General features: G+C 38.9%; 1 protein-coding gene across 5 annotated transcripts in view; it reads right to left on the bottom strand.

Annotated features, from left to right (window-relative positions):
• Nucleotides 1-20,917, bottom strand: part of plecb (plectin b) — a 157,909-nt gene that overhangs the window by 120,370 nt on the left and 16,622 nt on the right. For 2 of the 5 annotated variants that reach the window (XM_037536875.1, XM_037536877.1), the window contains exon 1: nucleotides 15,089-15,303. The exons of the other annotated variants lie outside the window; for them this stretch is intronic. In XM_037536875.1, the coding sequence (XP_037392772.1) occupies nucleotides 15,089-15,179 (91 nt within the window). In that variant the 5' untranslated portion in view covers nucleotides 15,180-15,303. Of the gene's footprint in view, nucleotides 1-15,088; nucleotides 15,304-20,917 lie in introns of those variants that run through there. 5 annotated transcript variants of the gene reach the window in all.

Here is a 20,917-nt window from a genome sequence, read left to right as displayed (position 1 = left end):
CAGTTCATTCCAAAGGTATCTGATGGCGGTTCATCACACCAGAGAACACCGTTCCATTGCTCCACAGCCCTGTGGGACAATACTTTAATTCCTGCGTACCCTTTAATAGCACACGTCAGTATAATGACTGAGTCAGAGTACAGATGTTTGTTAATTTTACAGAAAATGTAGCTCTTTACCAAAGTTGCCATGTTAAACTAGTAGGAGATGAGAGTCCAGTTACTTCAGTGCTCGACTGTTTTTGGTTAGTAATTTTAAGATTAAAGCACCACAGATTCTAAATCTTTATTTAGAGGGCTAGACAATTAATTAAGACCATCTCAGAGTATGACTGGTCCCTTTTAAACAAGTCAAGTTCACATGTCATTTGCCCTGGGGGGGGGGGGGGGGGGATGTTTGTGGTTTACTTGTCTGTATCATCACAATATTATGCTGATAACCCAACTCTCAAGCATAGACATGACACAGCTGTGTCACTTGTAATGCAGTGCTTTTTTCCTGATGCACCACTCAATGTCCTATTAATAGCTGACTCTGTTCAGCACTCTATCAGAGAAGAAATGACTCCTACTTGATAATGTACTTGACTGCAAGGGTGTGTAATTAAGGCTTTTGTTATACTGTAGCAGTATAATGAGTATTGAATGATCAGATGGTTGGGCTGCTATCACTGGTATGTGTCTCCGACCTCACACATTCAGCTCAACTCAAGGTAAAACAGTTGGACATTTAACACTGAGAGTGAGCCAAAGTTTAGAACTGCTAACAGAGTAGAATGTAACAACAGGCAAATGATGCTCCACTTACACAGACATTAGAGAGTACACTCTGTGTGCCTGCCTGCCTTTATACTTGCGTGCAATTTCAAGCATGTTTACGTAGGTGTGGAGCAATTGTGTGTGTGTGTGTGTGTGTGTGTGTGTGTGTGTACTGACTAAGAAGCAGCTGGGTAGGGTGACCTGTCGTGACATTCATGGTCCGCGTGGTCACTCCAGCTCTAGCTGCATGACATGCCGCAGTGTTGCAGTAAGCTGCTCCGTTCTACCTCACTTTTGTAAATGCTATACACCCCTCCTGACATTTCCATTCAAAAGTTTGCAATGACTGTTCATTCATTTTAGCACGCTAGTCCTCTGAAAGTTGAACATTTCAAATGATCAGTAGGGAAAGATTTTAGATGAATCTGGACCTACAACTAGAACTGTAGATCATTCTACAATGACTGAGAAAACTGTATAAAATCAATAATTAAAGCATGAAAAAAATCTAATATCTGCAACAATTTGTATTTCAAAAGATGTTTACATTTTCAAGCAGACATTTGTAAATACTGTAAATAGAGATATACCATACACACAGTATATTATATCTTCTTAAAAACTTCTTGTTGTTACCAAAAAACTACATATTGAACAAAATGTCTCACGTGCCTAGATATATGATTTAAATCTACACACTGTATATTAATATTCTTTATTAAACAACAAAAATTTAAAGCTTTTTGAGCAGTACTGTATAATGGTCTAGCCACAGTGAATAACCCTCTAATATACTATGAGAATATAACAGAACCTTTGCAGCACTAAATAATAGTATAAAAGAACACTCTCAACATCTGCTCTGTCCAAAGGGTGGAAACTTTTTTCTGATCTCCTCTCTGAAGTATGGCTGGACTGACTTCTAGGTAAATAAAAATAAAAATCTTTTCTATCAGGTTTTGTTCTACCACAACAAAGTCTTCTTTATTTCAGGGGGAGAACCCTTCATCTAATTATGCACAGATTCCATTTCTCTTCTCTACAGAAAGCCATGAGGACACTGTCTGACCATTCACAGCTATACCAATTACAATCCCAACCACATGAGGACCCTCGCACTGAGGTCAGACGCTGTCTTTTAACCAGACAATTATAAGTGATTCCACCATGCAATAGCACTTACTGATGCAACGTTCAGTAACAGGCAAGACACTGACAGCATTAAAGTGATAGTTTGGCCAAGTTCCCTTTGCCCCAAATATAGATGATCTGCATATTTGAACATATTTGGTGTCTGACGGTTGCTTCTTTAGTTTTGCACTGGAGCTGTGAGGCTAATGTAGCTAACAAGTAGTGTAAGCATTCAGTCAGCATACAGTCACCTGTTAGCATCATGTAAATCATCAGATAGATAGATAGATAGATAAATAGATAGATAGATAGATAGATAGATAGATAGATAGATAGATAGATAGATAGATACATAGATAGATAGATACATAGATAAATAGATAGATAGATAGATAGATAGTGCAGTGTTTCAGTAGCAATATTTTACTAAATATAAATGTATTTATTACATACCTTTTATTCAATTTATTAAATAAGAAAAAAGAAATGTGTTGCATGTCTAAAAAGAACAGTAGCATCCACTTGAACTGAATTCTGACATATTGTCATCCATTGTTGAGAACAGTATGTCAAACAGTATATATAAACCCTATAAGCAATTATTCAATAATTATCAGTGCAATCTGAAGCAAACCTGTGACAGCTTAAGTCAATCTAGAAAACTTCAACTCGCAGCACCAAGAGAAATAAGCTGGACCACAAAATTGGCAATGAAAAAAGGGTCTAATTTTAGACCAGCTAGCAAGCTAGCTAACTCAACACCCATAAACCCAATCCCTTCTAATTTATAGCTTATAGTCTAAAATAAATACATAAAGGCGGTTATTGAGACGCTTTCTCAATTGTGGATGCATGTTTGCTTGTGTGCCCATGTTCACCAAAGTTGAAATACCAAATTAAATTATTTGAAATTTCAAAGATCAATTATTTGTGAGTTTTGCCCCCTTCCATACTAGACATTTGGTGGCTCAATCATATTGCCAGTCATTATTGACATTTTGTCAACTTGCCATGTTAGGATGCAGGTGTGTGGCAACGCCCTCATCTCAACAAGAATGAGTAAAATGTGTGCCAGTCAGTGTTTTGATGAATGCCTGGTTGTGGGCCTACAGCAATTTCAGTCATATGAGTAAGCAATGCAGTTTAAGAATTTTTAATATTTTTCATACCTGACAAAATTATACACTATCTGCTAAAGCTCACTAAAATATGACTATCAATATCAATTTATTGCCTTGGATGACCAGACATGCTCTGTTATTGAGGACATTCGATTTTGTGGCACATACTGTAGCTTACATAATGTATTATAATGCAATATTTTATTGCTGTTTTCACTTTTAGTTTTCAGCACAGTGTGTCCTGAATGTCGATTGAGGCTTGGAACTGTCATTTCACGGCATCACTAATGAGGTTTTTTCATTGAAAAAGTATTTGCATAAAGTCACAATTGTACATAAAACGTACTTATGTACTTAAAAGAAAAACTGTGGGGAAATTAAGAACACTTAAGTGGGAAATCTGGGAAACGAGGGGGAGGGTATGTTCTGAGCCGAAGCGGTGATGACTCCCAACACAACCTCGCCGCTTCATTCCTTCCATTTCTCTGCTCCCAACATGTGACTTGCTTTTGTGATAATGTTCGAATAAGGGAGAGATGGAGTGAGCAGCATTGAGGTCGGTGAAAGACACTAAAAAGTGTGCATGTGAATGTGTGTGTCTGTGCACTCTGTTGCACAGTAGCCCCCACATTCCACCAGTGTTTTAATGTATTACAAGCTTGGAACAATCACAACACACACAAACCATCCTCTCACAGGCATCCAGGGCCACACTGAAGGAGGGAGGCGTTTACCCATAGAGACGCACTGAAGGACACTGGAGCTCATTGTGTGAACACACACAATCCATCTACTACCTATCTGCTTCTGTAGTTAAACATAGACTCGCTCACACTGCGATTTATGCACCGCCCCCCTGCCCCCCTAACTCAGTAGAGCTGCATGGAAAAATGTCACAACGTTTCCCGTTCATAGCATATGGTGGCCTGTTCCAAGGCCTATGAAATGAGGAAGAAGGGAAAAATGCTTCCAGTATTGTGGGAAAATTCATTCAATGCCGAACTTCGCTGCAGCCTTTGACTTTAACTGCCATTTCAAAGAACTCCTTCACTGCTGACTGGGTAGCTTCTCTCTTTCAGACTTTTATATCTTGGGTAGCATACTTGAAAGAGCATGTCTGGTGGACAATATGAAACCACATGGTTTTAGCATTAATGTGCTCAGATACAATGAGGTGGAGATCTGCACAAAATCCTGCAGCGCAGGAGAGGGTGGGCAACAAGCCCACTGCAGGCAGGAGCAGGACAAAACACGTGTGAAGAGAAATCCCACAAATGAATGAATAGCCTAAATAAAAGGAAAATGGTCACTATATCATATATAAACAATATCAAATGAAAACAGTAAAATAGCTTAAATGAACAAAGTCTAAAGATTACATGAACAACACAGTTCTTCTTGTAGCTTAAAGAGACAGCAGAGCCTTCAGTCCAACAGCCACAGCTGCCAAGCCCAGCGAAGTGCTAAAAATAACCATTCTGTGGTTTAATTCTTGCTTTTTTGTGTACTGGGAATAAATGACACAGGGTGAAGTTACTTTACAGTAAGCCTGATGACCACAACCTGTGTGTTACATAAGCAGAGAATAATGGATTGTGAATCCGTCAAATATTGGATGTCAGTACGCCTTGATGGAACTGTGCTACGGAATACTTCGGTTATGTGAGCAGATAAAATCTTGCGAGAGCAGGTCTCCTTCTCCCCAGCAGCTCCATCTCCAACATTCTTTGACCAATATATCCACTATTCCTCCTCAACACATGTCCAAACCATCTCAACCTGGCCTCTCTGGCTTTATCTCCAAACTGCTCCACCTTCACTGTCCCTCTGATCTGCTCATTTCTAATCTTGTCCATCCTTGTCACTCCAAACGAAAATCTCAGCATCTTCATCTCCGCCACTTCCAGCTCAGCCTCCTGTCTTTTATACAGAGCCACAGTCTCCAAACCATACATCATAGCAGGACGCACTGTCTTGTAAACCTTCCCTTTCACTCTTGCTGCTATCCTTCTGTCACAATTCTATTTTAATAAATATAAAAATCACTATTTCAAAAAAGAAGAGGATGAAAAAATGGTAATTTATTTATATTAATTATAATTTAATTTATATGGTTTACATGCTGTCTGAAATTGGACAAAGCCTGTCTTTTATGACATTGTTCAGTATTCCAGACACTGATGAATGCTCAGGAAACTGTTTTGTAATGCAATTATCATGATCCCAGTGACACAGTATTGAACTGCCCTCCCTAATCTAGTACTTTCAGTAAAGAAAGAAAAGAGATAAACAATTAAAATTTCCATGTTCTTGCTGTGTAAGAAACCTGTTGTCTAAAGGAAGCAGAGACAGTGTCAGTGGGAAAGCAGCTGCTTGAAGCTGATAGCTGCTCTCAAGAAGGAAGTCCAGTGCTGCAGGTCAGGCAGGTTAGACTGCAAAGTGGATGTGAAGCACAGACAAAATCTTTAGCTCGACCAAAGCTAACGCTTGTGGCTCAAGCACAGCACACATTCAAAAACGAGACTGCAGAGGATCTCTCTCTCTCACACACACACACACACACACACACACACACACACACACACACACACACACACACACACACACACACACACACAAAAGCATGTCAATCATTTGAATACATGACACATGAGATAAGATGAACAGCTCAACACTTCAGCCGCTTAAAGTGCCGATGTCACCATTCTGCTCAGCAAAATGACAACTTCAGAAAAAGACTTTAAAAAGATGAATGAACATTTTTCTGACACCTCTTCCACACGTGCGCACACACTTCCTATCACTGTCTCTCTGGGAGAATGTAATTAATACCACAGAAGCAGCTTATCTTTCTAACAGCAAGTGCTCTTGGATTAAATATGAAAGCATGAAGGAGCCTCTTTACAGAAATTCCTAATAAGGGTGCTGAAATCCAAGCCAGTGCTCCTCCACAAGTGAGCTTTGACCTGCGCTATGTCAGAGGAGAGTAATGATAGCAGTGACATACACATCTTTTTTTCCACATAAACATCCACACATACTTGTCAGCAGTTTTCCATTGTAAAAACCCTCAAATTTAATACAGAACCACAAAACCACTGGACAAGAGCACTGCTCATCAGTGGAAAGAGAAATAAGAGGTATATGTGCAGCATATATATCATTATATTATGTTAATTTTATGAGCTCCATGTACCATATAGGTGCACTTTGTAGTTCTACAATCACAGACTGTAGTCCATCTGTTACTCTGTATAATTAGTTAGTCTCTTCACCTTGTTCATAAATTGTCAGGACCCCCACAGGACCACCCCATAACAGGTATAATTCAAGTGGTGGATGAGTCTCAGAACTGCAGTGACACTGACACTGATGTTTATATTAAACCCATCACAAGTCTAGTCCTGAACTAAAAGAATTTCCTTCTTTCTGTTTTATTCTAGAGTAGACTAGACTTAATCCATGTCTGGAAACCTGACATGTATTATGGGACAACTTTTTGGACTAAGATTAAGCCTAAACCTAGATTAAAAAGGTCCAACTAGGCTTGTTCAGATATGGTCATGGTCTTGGTCATGTAGTATAACAGGTCTGTTTCCCTGTCAGGATTAGGCTTAATCTTAATTCTCCATTGAGAATCTTCAAGAATTATGTGCAGGCTGGGACTAGGCTGAATCCCTGTCTCTGAATTGGCTCTATGGGCTGGTTTCCGAAAAATTAACAAAATCTACTATTGGACTATACTGAAGGGCAAATCGTGAATTTCGATAGGATACTTTAAACATATGATTAGGCTTCATCTGATCAGTTTAGTCATGGTACAGAATTGGACTCACACTCCTTCAATGAACTCAATGCAGAACCCAACCAATCCCAGTCCAGGTCTCAATTTGGACACTGACATCCCCTGGAAGTGATGTGAACCATCAATATGTGGTCCCGACTGAAACACTACATTTCACATGTGACAACCGCCAATGAAAAAGGAGATTCAGATTGTGTGTGAGGGAGAGAGAGAGAGATAGAGAGAGAGAGAGAGAGAGAGAGAGGGAGAGAGGTGTAGTGTGTTAAAGGCTATGCTATATCAACACTCCCAGCAATCCTTTCATACCACAGTCATGAGGTGCAAGGTTAGTCTCAGAGGAAAGACAGAAATGGAAACACACAATGAGACACACTAAGATTCTTTAACTAAACCGGTATCACGGCTAATGACTGGATAATGCACTGTTCTTTGTTTTTTTTGGGTTTTTTTTTCACCAGGAAGCATAGCATAGCTCAAAACAGTTACAAATCCGAACCCGAACCTAGAGATAGCCATACTCTGGCCAATTACCCGTGTCCATTTCTCACTGAATAACAGAACTGTACTCACATGAAACACATTTAGTGTTAACAATAAACCCAAACATCAGTAGCATCGATGGAGAAGTTTACAGTTCTGATTTACCTTTCATTCTCTTTCATTTTATTTTTATGAATCCCTTTCCATTATACCTAGCGTTAGACTGCATGGCCATTCATTTTCTAACCAAAATGTGCTCGGCCAAGCTTTTATTGTGTATATCTCTGCTACTGGACACCTCTTTGGTGATACCAATGACTTCTTGTCTTTTAATGTATCTGATTTAACCCCTGCTTTAGACCACAGTCTCATCATAGTCAACCCCTTATGTCCACACGTAGTAGCTAAAGCCCTTATCACTAAAAACCCTAGAAAAAGTACAGGAGAGGATAGATTAAACCCTTCTTTTTATGAATGGCATCACCAATTATTTTATATCATATTGCTCACATTTTCAATAGTTCTATTTTAACTTGCAGAATTCCCAGTATCTGGAAAACAGCTCATGTCCTGGGAAATAACACGATATTTCACGATATGTCCATGATAGGCATGTCACCAGCAACAATAAGAAAATCGAGCCCTGCTTCATAAACATCCCATCATGTCCCTTGTTTTTATTAATCATTAAAATTAGCAATAAATATCAATATGAACTGAAATTAAACATTTCATTGTGATACATTTTTCAGTCATACTGCCCAGCTCTAGGCATCAGATCTCAATAGTTCCAATAGTTTCTCAAAAGTCTATCTCTAACCACAATCTTAGAAGCTCTACTAAAAGATCAAATCAAGTCATACCTTTATGCAAACTCTTGTGTGTGTAGCGATCAACCAGATTTTAGACAAAAGCACAGCCCTATATCTGCTGTCAAACCTGCTGTAAGTAACCTTTTTACTGCCATTGACAGAAAAAAACATTATGCTGCCCTTTTTATTGGTCTCTCCAAAGCTTTGGAGCACACAGTTGATCATTCCCTATTTTTAATATTAGCTTTGATGATAAAACTAAATGTTGGGCCCAGAGTTACCCTTCTGATAGGGACCAACGTGCGACCCTGAGACACCACAAATCTGATCTACTGTCAGTTGCTTAAGGTGTTCCACATAGTTAAATTCTAGGTCCGGTCTTATTCAATACATACATCAATGATATTTCCACCTCCATCTCAGACTGCAAAGTACACTTATATGCAGATGATCCTATTTTATAATGTTCTGCTGGTTCTTCACAAATTTTTTTACTACGCTGAAGGGATTCATAATCTTCATTGAATACAAGCATCTTGTCCGGAAGAGAAATTTACATTCAAATATTATATCAGTAAACTACTTAGCAAATTAATGCTTGGTTTCCTAAATGTAAACAAAACGTTTGCCAGTGCTCACTACAAAAAGGACTATTGAATGTACACTCTTATCAATAATTGATTACAGTGATTTAATATACACACTTTCACCTGCCAATAGCTTCAAGCTCTCAGACTCAATCTTTCACTCTGCTTTGACATTCATCACCAGAGACACCCTCAAATACTCATCACTGCACACTGTATCAAAAAGCAGTTGGTCGTCTCCGGCAGTGCAGCATGAAACACACCGTCAGAGTGCTTACCAGCCACATGCCAACTTACATCATATCAGTGCTCTCTTATCAAACTTGTTTAAGTGACTGGATCACCCTTCAGGTGTAGAGAGCATATACTGGAAAAATGCAGCTTTTAGCTGGAGTGCACCAGCAAGCTGGAATTTATTACAGGAATCTCTAGAACTCCACTTGCTGGTGTCAATTGATCATTTTAAACTTTTCATCTCTAACCACCTCCGCACAGCCTGTGAGTGTTTTAATTTAGTAATTATGCCAATTAGTTTTATTTGATTGTTTTGTTAATCTTATTTGGTCTTATGTTCTTTCTTATTTTATTTATTTTCATTGATATACTTTTAATATCATACATTTATATTTACACTCTTTAATCCCTTGTTTTTTGTATAATGTTTGGCTAGATTATAAATGAGGGTAGTTGTACAGTTTTCGGGCTAGAAAGCTTTATTTATTTACAACCCAAATTTCAAAAATTTGGGACATTGTGTAAAGTGTAAAAGAATGTAAACAAAAACAGAATGCAAAGATTTGCAAATCCCATAGACCTATATTTTATTCACAATAGAACATAGAACACATATCAGATGCTGAAAGTAAGACATTTTATAAACTCATTTAGAACTTGATGGTAGCAATACATCTCAAAAAAGTTGGGGCAGGGCAACAAAACAGCAGGAAAATAAGTGGTACTAATAAAAAACAGCTGGAGGAGCAATTTGCAACTCAGTCACATGACTGGGTATAAAAAGAGCATTTTAGAGAGGCAGAGTCTCTCAGAAGCAAAGGTAGGCAGAGGTTCACCAAACTACAAAAAACTGCATCTCAAAATTGTGGAATAATTTCAAAAAAATGTTACTCAATGTAAAATTGTGACTTTGGACATCCCACCATCTACAGCACATAATATCATCAAATGATTTAGAGAATCTGGAGAAATCCCCGTATACACCTGACAAGGCCAACGATCAATATTGGATGCTCGTGATCTTCAGGCCCTCAGGCAGCAGTGCATTAAAAACAGACATGATTCTATACTGAAAATCACTGCATGGGCTCAGGAACACATCCAGAAATCACTGTCTGTGAACACAGATTGCCGTGCAATCCACAAATACAAGCAAAAGCTATTCCATGCAAAGAAGAAACCATAAAGAGGATCCAGAAATGCCGCCAACTTCTCTATGCCTAAACACATTTAAAATGGACCGAGGCGTAGTGGAAAAGTGTCCTGTGGTCAGATGAATCAAAATTGGAAATAATGGACAGTGCGTCCTCCAGAGAAAAGTCCTCCCAGCTTATTATTAGCACACAGCTCAAAAGCCAGCATCCACGATGGTATGGGGGAGCTTAAGTGCACATGGCATAGATGTCTTGCACATCTGTCAAGGCACCATTAATTCTGAAAGAAATGTACAGATTTTGAAGAGTTCTGGTGCTGAACACCAAAAGAAAACTTTTGGCGCATCATGAAACGAAAAATCCATCAAAGATTACCCAGGACTGTTGAGCGGCTAGAATCCTACATCAGACAAGAACAGGACAACACTCCTCTCCCAAAACTGTAGCAACTGGTCTCCTCACTTCCCAGATGTTCACAGACAGTTGTTCAAAGAAGAGAACATGCTACACAATGGTAGACACGGCCCTGTCCCAACTTTTCTGAGACATGTTGCTGCCATCATTTTCTAAAAGAGTTAATGGTTTTCATGAAATGGCAAAATGTCTCACTTTCAACATCTGATATTGTGCATGAAATATGGGTCTGTGAGATTTGCAAATGATTGCATTTTCATTTTATTTACATTTATTTATATATTACACAGCATCCCACAACTTCGGAATTAGGGGTGTATTTATTTATTTTTGTTTAATGGTGGTCATTTATTTCCTGTGACACTAAATGTTGACTCTGTGATCAATGGCATACACTATTTCTTGTGCCAGTCTTACATTTTTGATGAGGGACAAGAGAGAAATGTAGCACAGGTATTCAGGTACACAGGTACGGTACAGTCTGGGTTATTTTAGTTCGAATTTTCATTAGTTTTTATTTTCATTTAGTTTTCATTTGGTTTAAACGTTTAAACGCTTTAGTTTTATTTAACTTCTAAAAAGTATTAGTTTTAATTTAGTTGGTATTTAGATTTGGTTTCATTTTTCATTTTTATTATCATGATGAATGCTGTGATAGCAGGTATGTGACAGAAAAAACGTAATTAAAACAACAGTAGATAAACTGCAAAAGTGAAAACAAAGTTTTTGCCTCAGGATTTCTGATGTATTTGTTTTACTGATTTTGCAGTGGACATTACAAGCAGTGGTTTTGATTTTATTTTTGTGTTGTTGAAAACTGTCAATTTGATATTTATTACAGATACTGTCGTTTAGTAATAGTTTTTGTTAATTATAATAATCCTTGGTATGGCTCACATCGAAATGAACGTGTCTACTTTTCAGTAATGGCATAGTATTTAAATTGCCCCACAGCTGACAATCAAGTCTGCCCCAGATCCCAAAACATCTCTTTAATTGGCAGGCCAAACAAGTCAGAGGCTAAATATGCATAGGGTATTTTGTGCTCTGAGGGGTGTAAAAACAGGCCTGCATGGCACAAACTGTCAGAGAGAGACAGGGGGGTGGAGAGAGAGAGAGCATGGCTATAACAAGAGAGAGAGAGAGGAAAGGGTGTGTGCATACTGAACCGTGCAATCCCCATCTCTAGTGGCCCAGTGACGCCTGCATGACCTGTTGCTACATAGAGCATTACAGGAAGTTTAGTATTTTGTTCCTGTCAAAATAAAATCTATTTCAATGTTAATGTTTTAATTTTATATTTCTATTGGGTCATTCCACAGCACATCCACACAATGCAAAGGCTGAGATTTTCCAAAGCTGTGAAAAAATAAATGTTATCTTGATCAGATACACAGATAAGAAACAGAGAGAGAGAGAGAGAGAGAGAGAGAGAGAGAGAGAGAGAGAGAGAGATTATCCAAGTTATCAGCCAATTTCACAATTTATACTGGCATGAGTACTGAGTACACTGTGAGTGAGAACACTGCAAAACATGTGTGTGTGTATAATATATATATATATATATATATATACACACACTCCACAAGACATCATCCATGTGGAACATGGAAAAATCTAACTTTATTACTGTAAAAAAATCAAAACCCCCCAACAATGTGCTACCATAGCAACCTCTTGCTATGGTACCAGTGATTTTGGGGTGGACAGGGTGTACCATAGCAGCACATAGTTAATCACTGTGTGTGTGATGCTATAATCACATCAAAGTGGAGGCGAAAGCGATTACAGCACACTACGTACTGGTAGTGACTTTTTATCACAAAGATACAAATGCATGATTTACATGCCAGGAAGGAGTGTTTACACTTCGAGTGTAAACACCAAGAGCCAAGAGTGGCCAGGCAGCAAAACACACACACACACACACACACACACACACACACACACACGAGAAACAATTACAGTATCTAAAGAGAAGTCTGCAGTCTGTCAATAATTTACTAATGATATTTGAGTTAAAGAAAGCCAATAAGATGTGAGCTCTCAACTGGACTGGTACTGTCATTCTTGAACAGTAATGCTGCTCCAACAAGTAGAATAGTCCTTCTCACAGTCATACAGCCACAAAAAGCCTACAAGCTGTTAAAGGTCATGCTCTAGAACAGGTGTAGCTCTGCGCCTGAGTCAGAGGGGCTGATTACATCTCTGTAATGTAATGTAATGTAATGACTGACCATTCCTGTAAACTAACTAACACCTAAATGATGCCAGACAGATATGGGAATGGGTAACGTGCGGGTGTCAATCTAGTCTTGACTGATATGAATCTCATCAGATTTTTGTATTTCTTGTGGCTTGTAGTACAATGAACATAGTAAAAGTAATCAGATTTAGATCAGATATGCTAAACTGCCAATTATTTTAAAAGGCTACAGTAATGCCTACATTTTCAGTATGTTCATGTTGAAATTCATAACGAGGTAAAAGAGAGACGAGGCAGAATGAGAGAGGCATCAGAAATACAGATGTACAGGTACTGAATATTTGAGCTTAAAATGATACTATAATTACTCACTATACACTATGATATAATCACTATAATTCACTATCATACTATAATAAGAACTGCAATGAATGCAAAACAAGTTAAGAATGGCCATATTTGGATATGACAGTTATTATAAACATTTACATTAAAGTAAGTAGCTGAGGCTCTCACCAAGAAAACCTACAATAGAAGGTTACTGTGATGTTAAAAGAAAAGAGGCAGCAAGAGAGCATGAGGAATCAACAGATCAAAAAGAAAAAGAAAAACACAAGTAAGGAGGATGCCTTGATAGAAAAGGAATGAAGAATGAGGGAGAGAGAAATAGAAAGAGAGATGCACTGCCAGAGATGGCTAGATCATAACTGGTGTGCCTTAATAAGGAGATCAGGTAGTGTCTGCAGTAGGACGCAGAGAGAGAAAGAGAGTGAGAGAGAGAGAGAGAGAGAGAGAGAGAGGGAGAGAGGGAGAGGGAGAGAGAGAGAGAAAAGAACGCTACTAACATAAACTCTCGCTTACTTCCCTCCAGTATCAGCCACCCCAACACACAGACACACACTATGACACGCACAGTTCAGAGCAGAGCAACAGAGGCAGTGATTCAGTGCAGAACCCTCGGCCCAACGAGAACAAAAGTGGGGCGATATTTATAGAGAAAGCCTCTGTCTTCCCCAACATCAGCTGCTGAACCCCTCCCAGAGCAGCAGAGGAGGAGATACACAGGTAAAGCCAGATGAAAGAGAGTGAGAGCGAGAGAGAGAGAGAGAGAGAGAGAGAGAGAGAGGGAGAGAGATTTGCAGTTCAGTTGAATTCATGTAGCATAAAGTGAATGTATTAATTCTACATCAAGCTTTAAATTAGCAGAAGATGATTAGAAGTCACATGGTTTTCAGCTATGACTGAGGAACCTAGGACAGCTCTATCATGTCATGATAGAGCACACAGGTTATCACCAAAGCAGATGGAAGTCTGGGCCAGTTCAGATTTGTTCGAAGAAGAAAGATGTTGAGGTACAGTGAGTGGTTATCAAGGAACCTGACAAGGAAAGAAGATGAAAGTTCCACAGAGCACATATTAAGAGCCTTTGTGAGCAAATGTATTTAATAGTTTCTGTTCTTTAAAGAAGCTACTGAACTTCAGAGCAACAAAAGGCAAAGATTTTTTCATTTTCATAAGAAAGAGTGCAGTGATGAAAGTGAGTACGACAACCGTGCATATTTACAACTGGATTGTTCTAAAGTCTGTATGAACTTTAGGACATAAACATTGATTAGAGGAACAGTGAATTCATTCACTTTGGCTCACGAGTGCTCAGCAGCATTTCTCTTTTTTAGCCTGATCTCTATTTACATCTATACATTACATCTATGAACATTAACTTTGTCCCTGGAAAAAAAGAGAAAATCCTGAGACTCAAAACAAACTGACAGGCAGGGGATTGTAAGTTTTCTTTAATATACTGAGTACAGGTGAAATGCACGTAGTAATCAACCATATACTATAGATAAAGCTGTAGATTTCTTCCAGCCACTCACTCAGTCACTCACTCAGTCACTCAGTCACTCACTCACTCACTCACTCACTCACTCACTCACTCACTCAGCCTTTATTAACACTGCAGTATCATTTAGGTCAAGGCTGGTGACAAAACAGAGAGTGGACATGCTGTCATATCAGACAGAAGCACTCATGTAAATCCACTTTGAATCTTTACAACCTCTACTGAGACATTCAGAGATAGAGTGACAGCTAACACGTGTGCCAATCAATACAGCACTCAGCACCAGGCAGAATGAGACAGACCACGTATACTCACACACACACACTCACACACATGCTGTCAAACTGGGAAAATGCATTAAAAAGAGATTTCAGTTGGAACATTGTATATACATATATATACATTCACTAGTTAACACACACGCTCCTGTGTGCCAGTCACTTCAGCACTCGGCACCAGGCAGACTGAGACTGACCACATGTGCTCCCAACACAAACACACACTCATGCACACCTGTCCACACCTCCTCCATTTCCTATTTACCTTTGTATTTCTCTCGGACGTTCTCGTACGCCTGAATGAAGTCCTGCTCGTCTGCGTTGGGTGGGAGGCAGATGGGTTCGTACATGGCCATGGCCAGAGCTCTCGTGCGGGCGGTCAGCCACTTCTCTCTGTCCTCGTTCTTCTCCTGCCACTGTGGTGGATGTGTGCCTGTGTGTGTGTAGGTCTGGGTCAGTGCTGTGGCTGCTCCAGCTAGCGAGTGCGTGCTCTCTCTCTCTCCTCTAGCTCTAAAACTTCATTCCAAAAGCCAGCAGTAGCAACAGCCACACCCCCACCGCCTCCCCCTCTGTCCACCAGCACTGCCCTGACTGGGAAATACCAGCAACCACAGCAGAGCACCGCCTCTTAAAGACACACACAAAGCCTGCATCAGCTGCCCTGAGGTGTGAACCCACTCTCACTTACACATACACACAGGTTTATGAGACGCCGACAGACACAAATGTAAACACAGACACATTGGAGACATGGAAGTGGAACACAAAAAGCATGCACGTAGACACACAAAGCATGTTTCTTCCTAAAATGATTAGATGCCTCCATGGTGTGCTGAAAGGGAGATTCTACTAATTTTTAAAAATTTCTGCATGATAAAATGGTTAAGAAGTCCTTCAGAATGGTGTGATGTGAAATGCATCTAGAGATAGCTACTGAGACAAAATTTTTCATAGTGCTGCTGATAGGAACCAGATGGCTAAAGTGTTCAATTCCTCTAAAAGCTCCTTCACAGAAATGGTTATGAATATAATTCACCATTATTTTACTATTATCTACATCACATACAGAAACTCAGAAGACACATGTGCACTGTAAAAAGCGACAGAGGGCAGAAGTTGACATGAAGAGTTTTTAAGTTTTGCATAAATGTAAAACATTGCTTTTGTTTATCTAAACTAAAGGTTTGCTTTGCACTGTTTCAATTAAATATTTATTTCAGTTGAAAAAAAAAACAGTTAAACTGCTTGTAACCATATGAAGTACTTTTTTTTATGTTGAACTGACTACAATATTTTGCGACCCCTGGTTCCTATTACCACCATGATAAAGAAAATGTGAAAAGGTTTCTGCTTAAGTTTCATATTAAACTGAATTACCTCCCAACATTTTATTAAACAGAAACGATGAAAGAAATTATGGAATTCCTCTTTAATAGTGTGTAATTCTCAGCATCACTCTGTAATTCTATGTTAATTCTGAAGAGCCACTGATTTCTTTCTTACATTCAACTAAATGTCTATTTACATCCACTTAACTTTTCCCTATGCATAAACATAACAACCACTTTACTATGACTAAAAGATTTTTTTTTTTATAGAAATCACAATTTAAGAGTGCAATTTTATTACAGCCTACATTATCAACAATGAGTTCAACCAATCAGAAGTAACACCCATGAGCTGTGTACATATCAGCAAAATAATAATGTTCATCAATCAAGCTTCACGCCAGAAAAAGTGGACATGCTGGGCTTTGTGGCCAAAAAAAATCTCTATTTTCTAAATAATCTATAACAATCTATAATTTAATAATAAAACTATCTAATTTGGTCAGCAAATCTGCAATTAGATATGCTACCTCCATCATTCAGTCCTACACTTTACTTTAACCCCAATAGCACATAAGTTATAGAAGACCATTTACAGTAACCTATATGTGACCAAATTCATCCTTTCACTGAGGCATCTTACTTATTTAACACTTTTTGAGCCAGCAGCTTTCAACAGCCCTTTCTTTTCTTCATCACTAACCTAATGGAAAGGTTAAAAACAGTGTTTAAATTGTATATAATGATTAATACTAGCATAACGTGCCTGTTTTGTAATGTTGTTATTCCTGGTCAACTGCTGGCAGGAATGTCCTTGACATTTTTATAGAACTTGAGCAGGGAAAAAACTGAATATTCAACAGCCTATCTTTAGAGAAGAGAGAAAATGAACTGAACTGAAAATGAAAGATGTCAGAATGCCCCATATTAGACCAGCTCAAAATCTGCATGGTTAGCCTCTTTAACAGCTAAGTGTTACTATGCCTCAGAACAGATCTGAACAAATTACTGTTAATCATCAGATGAACATTACAGTAAATACAGTAGCGTCTGTTTGCTTGTGTTGTGTGCACTGCGCCAGAGTTGTCCATATGTTCCATGAAAAAGCGTCACATCCTGTTATCGTTCATCTAGTTTGCCAAATCCAAAGACTTACTGTAGGCACACCTACAGTCTCTCTGCAGGCCCAACAACTACACAACTGTCCTTCCACAGTAGCAGCAGCAAGGCTATATCTAGAAACACATTCACAGTCTTTTTCACAACTTTGCACGGTTTCTGTGCTGGCAAAAGAACAGCTCTGAGACTTTCCTGGAAGGAAACGCGATCAGTTCAAACGGCAAGAAACCCACAAGCTCCCAACTCCAGACACACTCCCACTCTGACTATAGATGGAAACTACTTTCATTGCCATGAGCAACGGCTTTTTGAGAAAAAACCTTTAGACGACCCAATTCAGTCTAATGTCAGTCTCGTTCAGTCTCAGAGCCAGAACAGTAAGAACTGAATAGAGCACTGATTAGAACATTGTTAATGATAATATTCCTAGAGCTGGGGCGATAAACTTGTACAATTGATACATCAGAATAAAATGATTGACAGATATCAGTATTGTTATTATCTAAACCACAGGTGTTTTACCATTTCACTACTCTGTATGTCTAGGACATTTTCTATTTATGCAAGAGGGAGCAACAAAGTCTGTTTTACACACACCACCTCTGCTTGATAGATAGATAGATGGATGGATGGATGGATGGATGGATGGATGGATGGATGGATGGATAGATAGATAGATAGATAGATAGATAGATAGAGAGAGAGAGAGAGAGAGAGAGAGAGAGAGAGAGATAGATACTTTATTGATCCCGAGGGAAATAGCAATAGTGTGTATGAGCATTGATATGAGCGATGTGGCAGTGTGCGTGTTGGGCATTTATACATACAGAGTTTGCACTGATGAACGGTACAGCGAACAAGTTCTACAGATTTCCAAAGAGATAAATAGTCAAATCTGGTAATTTTTTCAATAAAAAATATTATTTGTTCAGTAAATCTGTTTAATATCCACTTTCTTATTTGCGACTGGGCATCGTTTTAAGCCAGGCAGTCCCGCATGCAGCATAAAATGTTTTTTTAGTTTTTAATTTGGTTTTCTTTTTTTGCTTTCATTTTCATTTTTGCTTGACCTTTTCATTTTTCGTAGTTTATTTCACTGAGTTTTGCTAGTATGTGCAGGACACAATAAAACACAGTAAAATCAATGCCTATTCTTAAAATGCTGCGGCACTTCTGGGATGTACTGCTCAAGGTTTGATGTCTGAGTGGTGTCTTCCTATTAATTTTGATGCACATGTTAGAAGTCAAAGCTGCATGATCCCAGAGTCCCAAAAATGGTTCATAATAAGGGTTGAATCTATTATTTTCATGTACTGCACATGCAATCCAGTGAAATGCAGTAAAAAAAACAGAAACCCTAAAAACATAAAAAACATACATTCTACAATTCATGATTGCTATCAAATTAAACACTAGCTAAACATTTAGTGCTGCATACACACTTTCATGTAGGTCTACTAGGCTTGAAGCAACTGCCCAATCATGAGTGAGAAAACTGCTGAGGATGAATGTATAATGTTCATTAACAAATTCTATTTTGTGATTAGAGTATTCATCCATTTCAACACCTGAAAATCAATACAAAAAATGGTCCACTGATCACAGAATTATGGTTCTGCCATGATCACCCCAGTCCCCTGACCTAAACCCTTTAGAAAACCTGTGGGATGAGCTGAAGAGGACAGTCTAGAGCAGGGGTGGCCAACCTTTCAGACACCAAGAGCCAGAAAAAAATGCTCATTACTACTAGGAGCCACAGGCTATATTTACACATTTATAGTTTTGAAACCCATTTTCCTACCTGTCATGTAGATGAGTTTAGTGGGACTTCTGGCATTCTTTGTTTTCCACAATCCGTTTAAAATCTGGCTTGTATTCAGTTGGTGCTACTCGAAGCAGTTCTTTCACATGTGTATCAGTAAGAACAGAGCGATGCTTTGATTTCACGTTTCATGGAAATATACTGATTCACAAACACAGGTTGAGCCGAACATTGACAGGAGCTTCAGTGCAGCTTGTTGTACATTGGGATACTTCTCCACAGGCATGCTTTTCCAAAATTCCAGGGTTCCCTCACTCCGAGCAGACCTGAGTCTGTCATCTTCAAAAAGTTCAATCATTGAGATGTAGCATCATCTGTCACCAATGGGGCTTTCAAACAGTCTGAATCAACAGCAAAAGGGTTAACAAGGAATGTAATTTGTGGCCTTTTCAGCTGTAGATCATGGAATCTGTCCTCAAAGTTCTGTTGCAGACTTTCAAGAGTGCAGTTCTCCCTTTTAGGACCTAAGCTGCTTGGGTACATGCATTTGACACAGACTGGAAATGTGTTAGGTCTCCCTTTTTAACATGAGTTTTAAACATCTTGAGTTTGTTAACAAACGCAGATACTGACTGCACTAGATCAGGTAGGTCTTTAATTTCCCCTGGAGATCAACGGTCAGTCTGTCCAAGTGGTGCAGCATGTCCAGAAAAGCCAGATCTAAAATCCACTGGCGTATCAGAAAGCTAAGGATAGACTTTGTGTTTTTCTTCCAGGAAAAACTTCACTTGGTTCAAGAGTTCAAAAGTTAATTTCTCAAGATCAGAGTATAACTGTGTCTCAATTGTACTGTTAATGTCTGATATTCTGTGTTCGACTGTATGTCGGGACAACTGGAGCTCTGATGCCATTCGTTTCAAATGCTCGTTTTCTGGAGATAAGATTGAAATGGCATCACTGAGACAACTTTTCACAAATTCCCACTCACTGTATGGCTTTTTAGCACGAGCGATATTCCATGGCAGTTGATAGGATGCAAGCGTGACAATTTCTGACTGTTTTGTTAACTTCTGAAACAACTGAGTCAGTTTGTCTGACTGGGGTTTCAAAGTGTTCAGCTTGTGCTTGCGCTGTTCGGGACCTTTGGGACACTCCTGGCCCATGTTGGCGTGCAGTGAGGTAAAGTGGTGCTGAAGATTGGAAGCTTTAAAATTGGATAACGACGTTTGGCATATGAAACAGAACGGCTTCCCTTTCCACTCAATAAACAATACAAATCCTCCCACTCTGGTAAGAAGGTTCTGTGTTCATCTTCATATTTTCGTTTGGCTTTACATTTCCCCGACTTTGGCTTCTTCCAGCATGGAAAATATTCAAGCAGTGACTCAAATACACAACTTTTATGCTACAAGTGTGCAAAAAAAAAATTTATATATATATATATATATATATATATATATATATATATATATATATATACACACATACACACATATCCATCCATCCATTATCTAAGCCGCTTCTCCCTCAGGGTATTGAATTGTTAATAGAAGAGCCGCACACGTGCAGGCAACTCTTTGTCTTGCGAGCCGCAGGTTGGCCACCCCTGGTCTAGAGCACGGACCTCAGAATCTAAGAGGTTTTTAATGTAGGAATGGTTTCTCATGTGTTCTTCAGTCTCATTAAGTGTTACAGGACTCAGAGCTATTATCTTTGCAAATGGAGGCTGCGGAAAGCATTAAATGGAGGGGTGCCGATGATTTGAGATAAACATTTATTTCTTCATACATTTTTACAGCCTGTTTTGCTCATGTTAACCAGGGGTGACTACATTTGTGGAGGGCATTGTATGCTGCCACATCGCATGTCACGCAGAGCTGTTGGA

The sequence above is a fragment of the Pygocentrus nattereri genome, chromosome 3 (assembly GCF_015220715.1).
Source record: "Pygocentrus nattereri isolate fPygNat1 chromosome 3, fPygNat1.pri, whole genome shotgun sequence".
In the NCBI taxonomy this organism is placed as follows: Eukaryota; Metazoa; Chordata; class Actinopteri; order Characiformes; family Serrasalmidae; genus Pygocentrus; species Pygocentrus nattereri.
The sequence above is the reverse complement of the archived record's forward strand: the minus strand, read 5'-3'. Positions and strand labels throughout refer to the sequence as shown.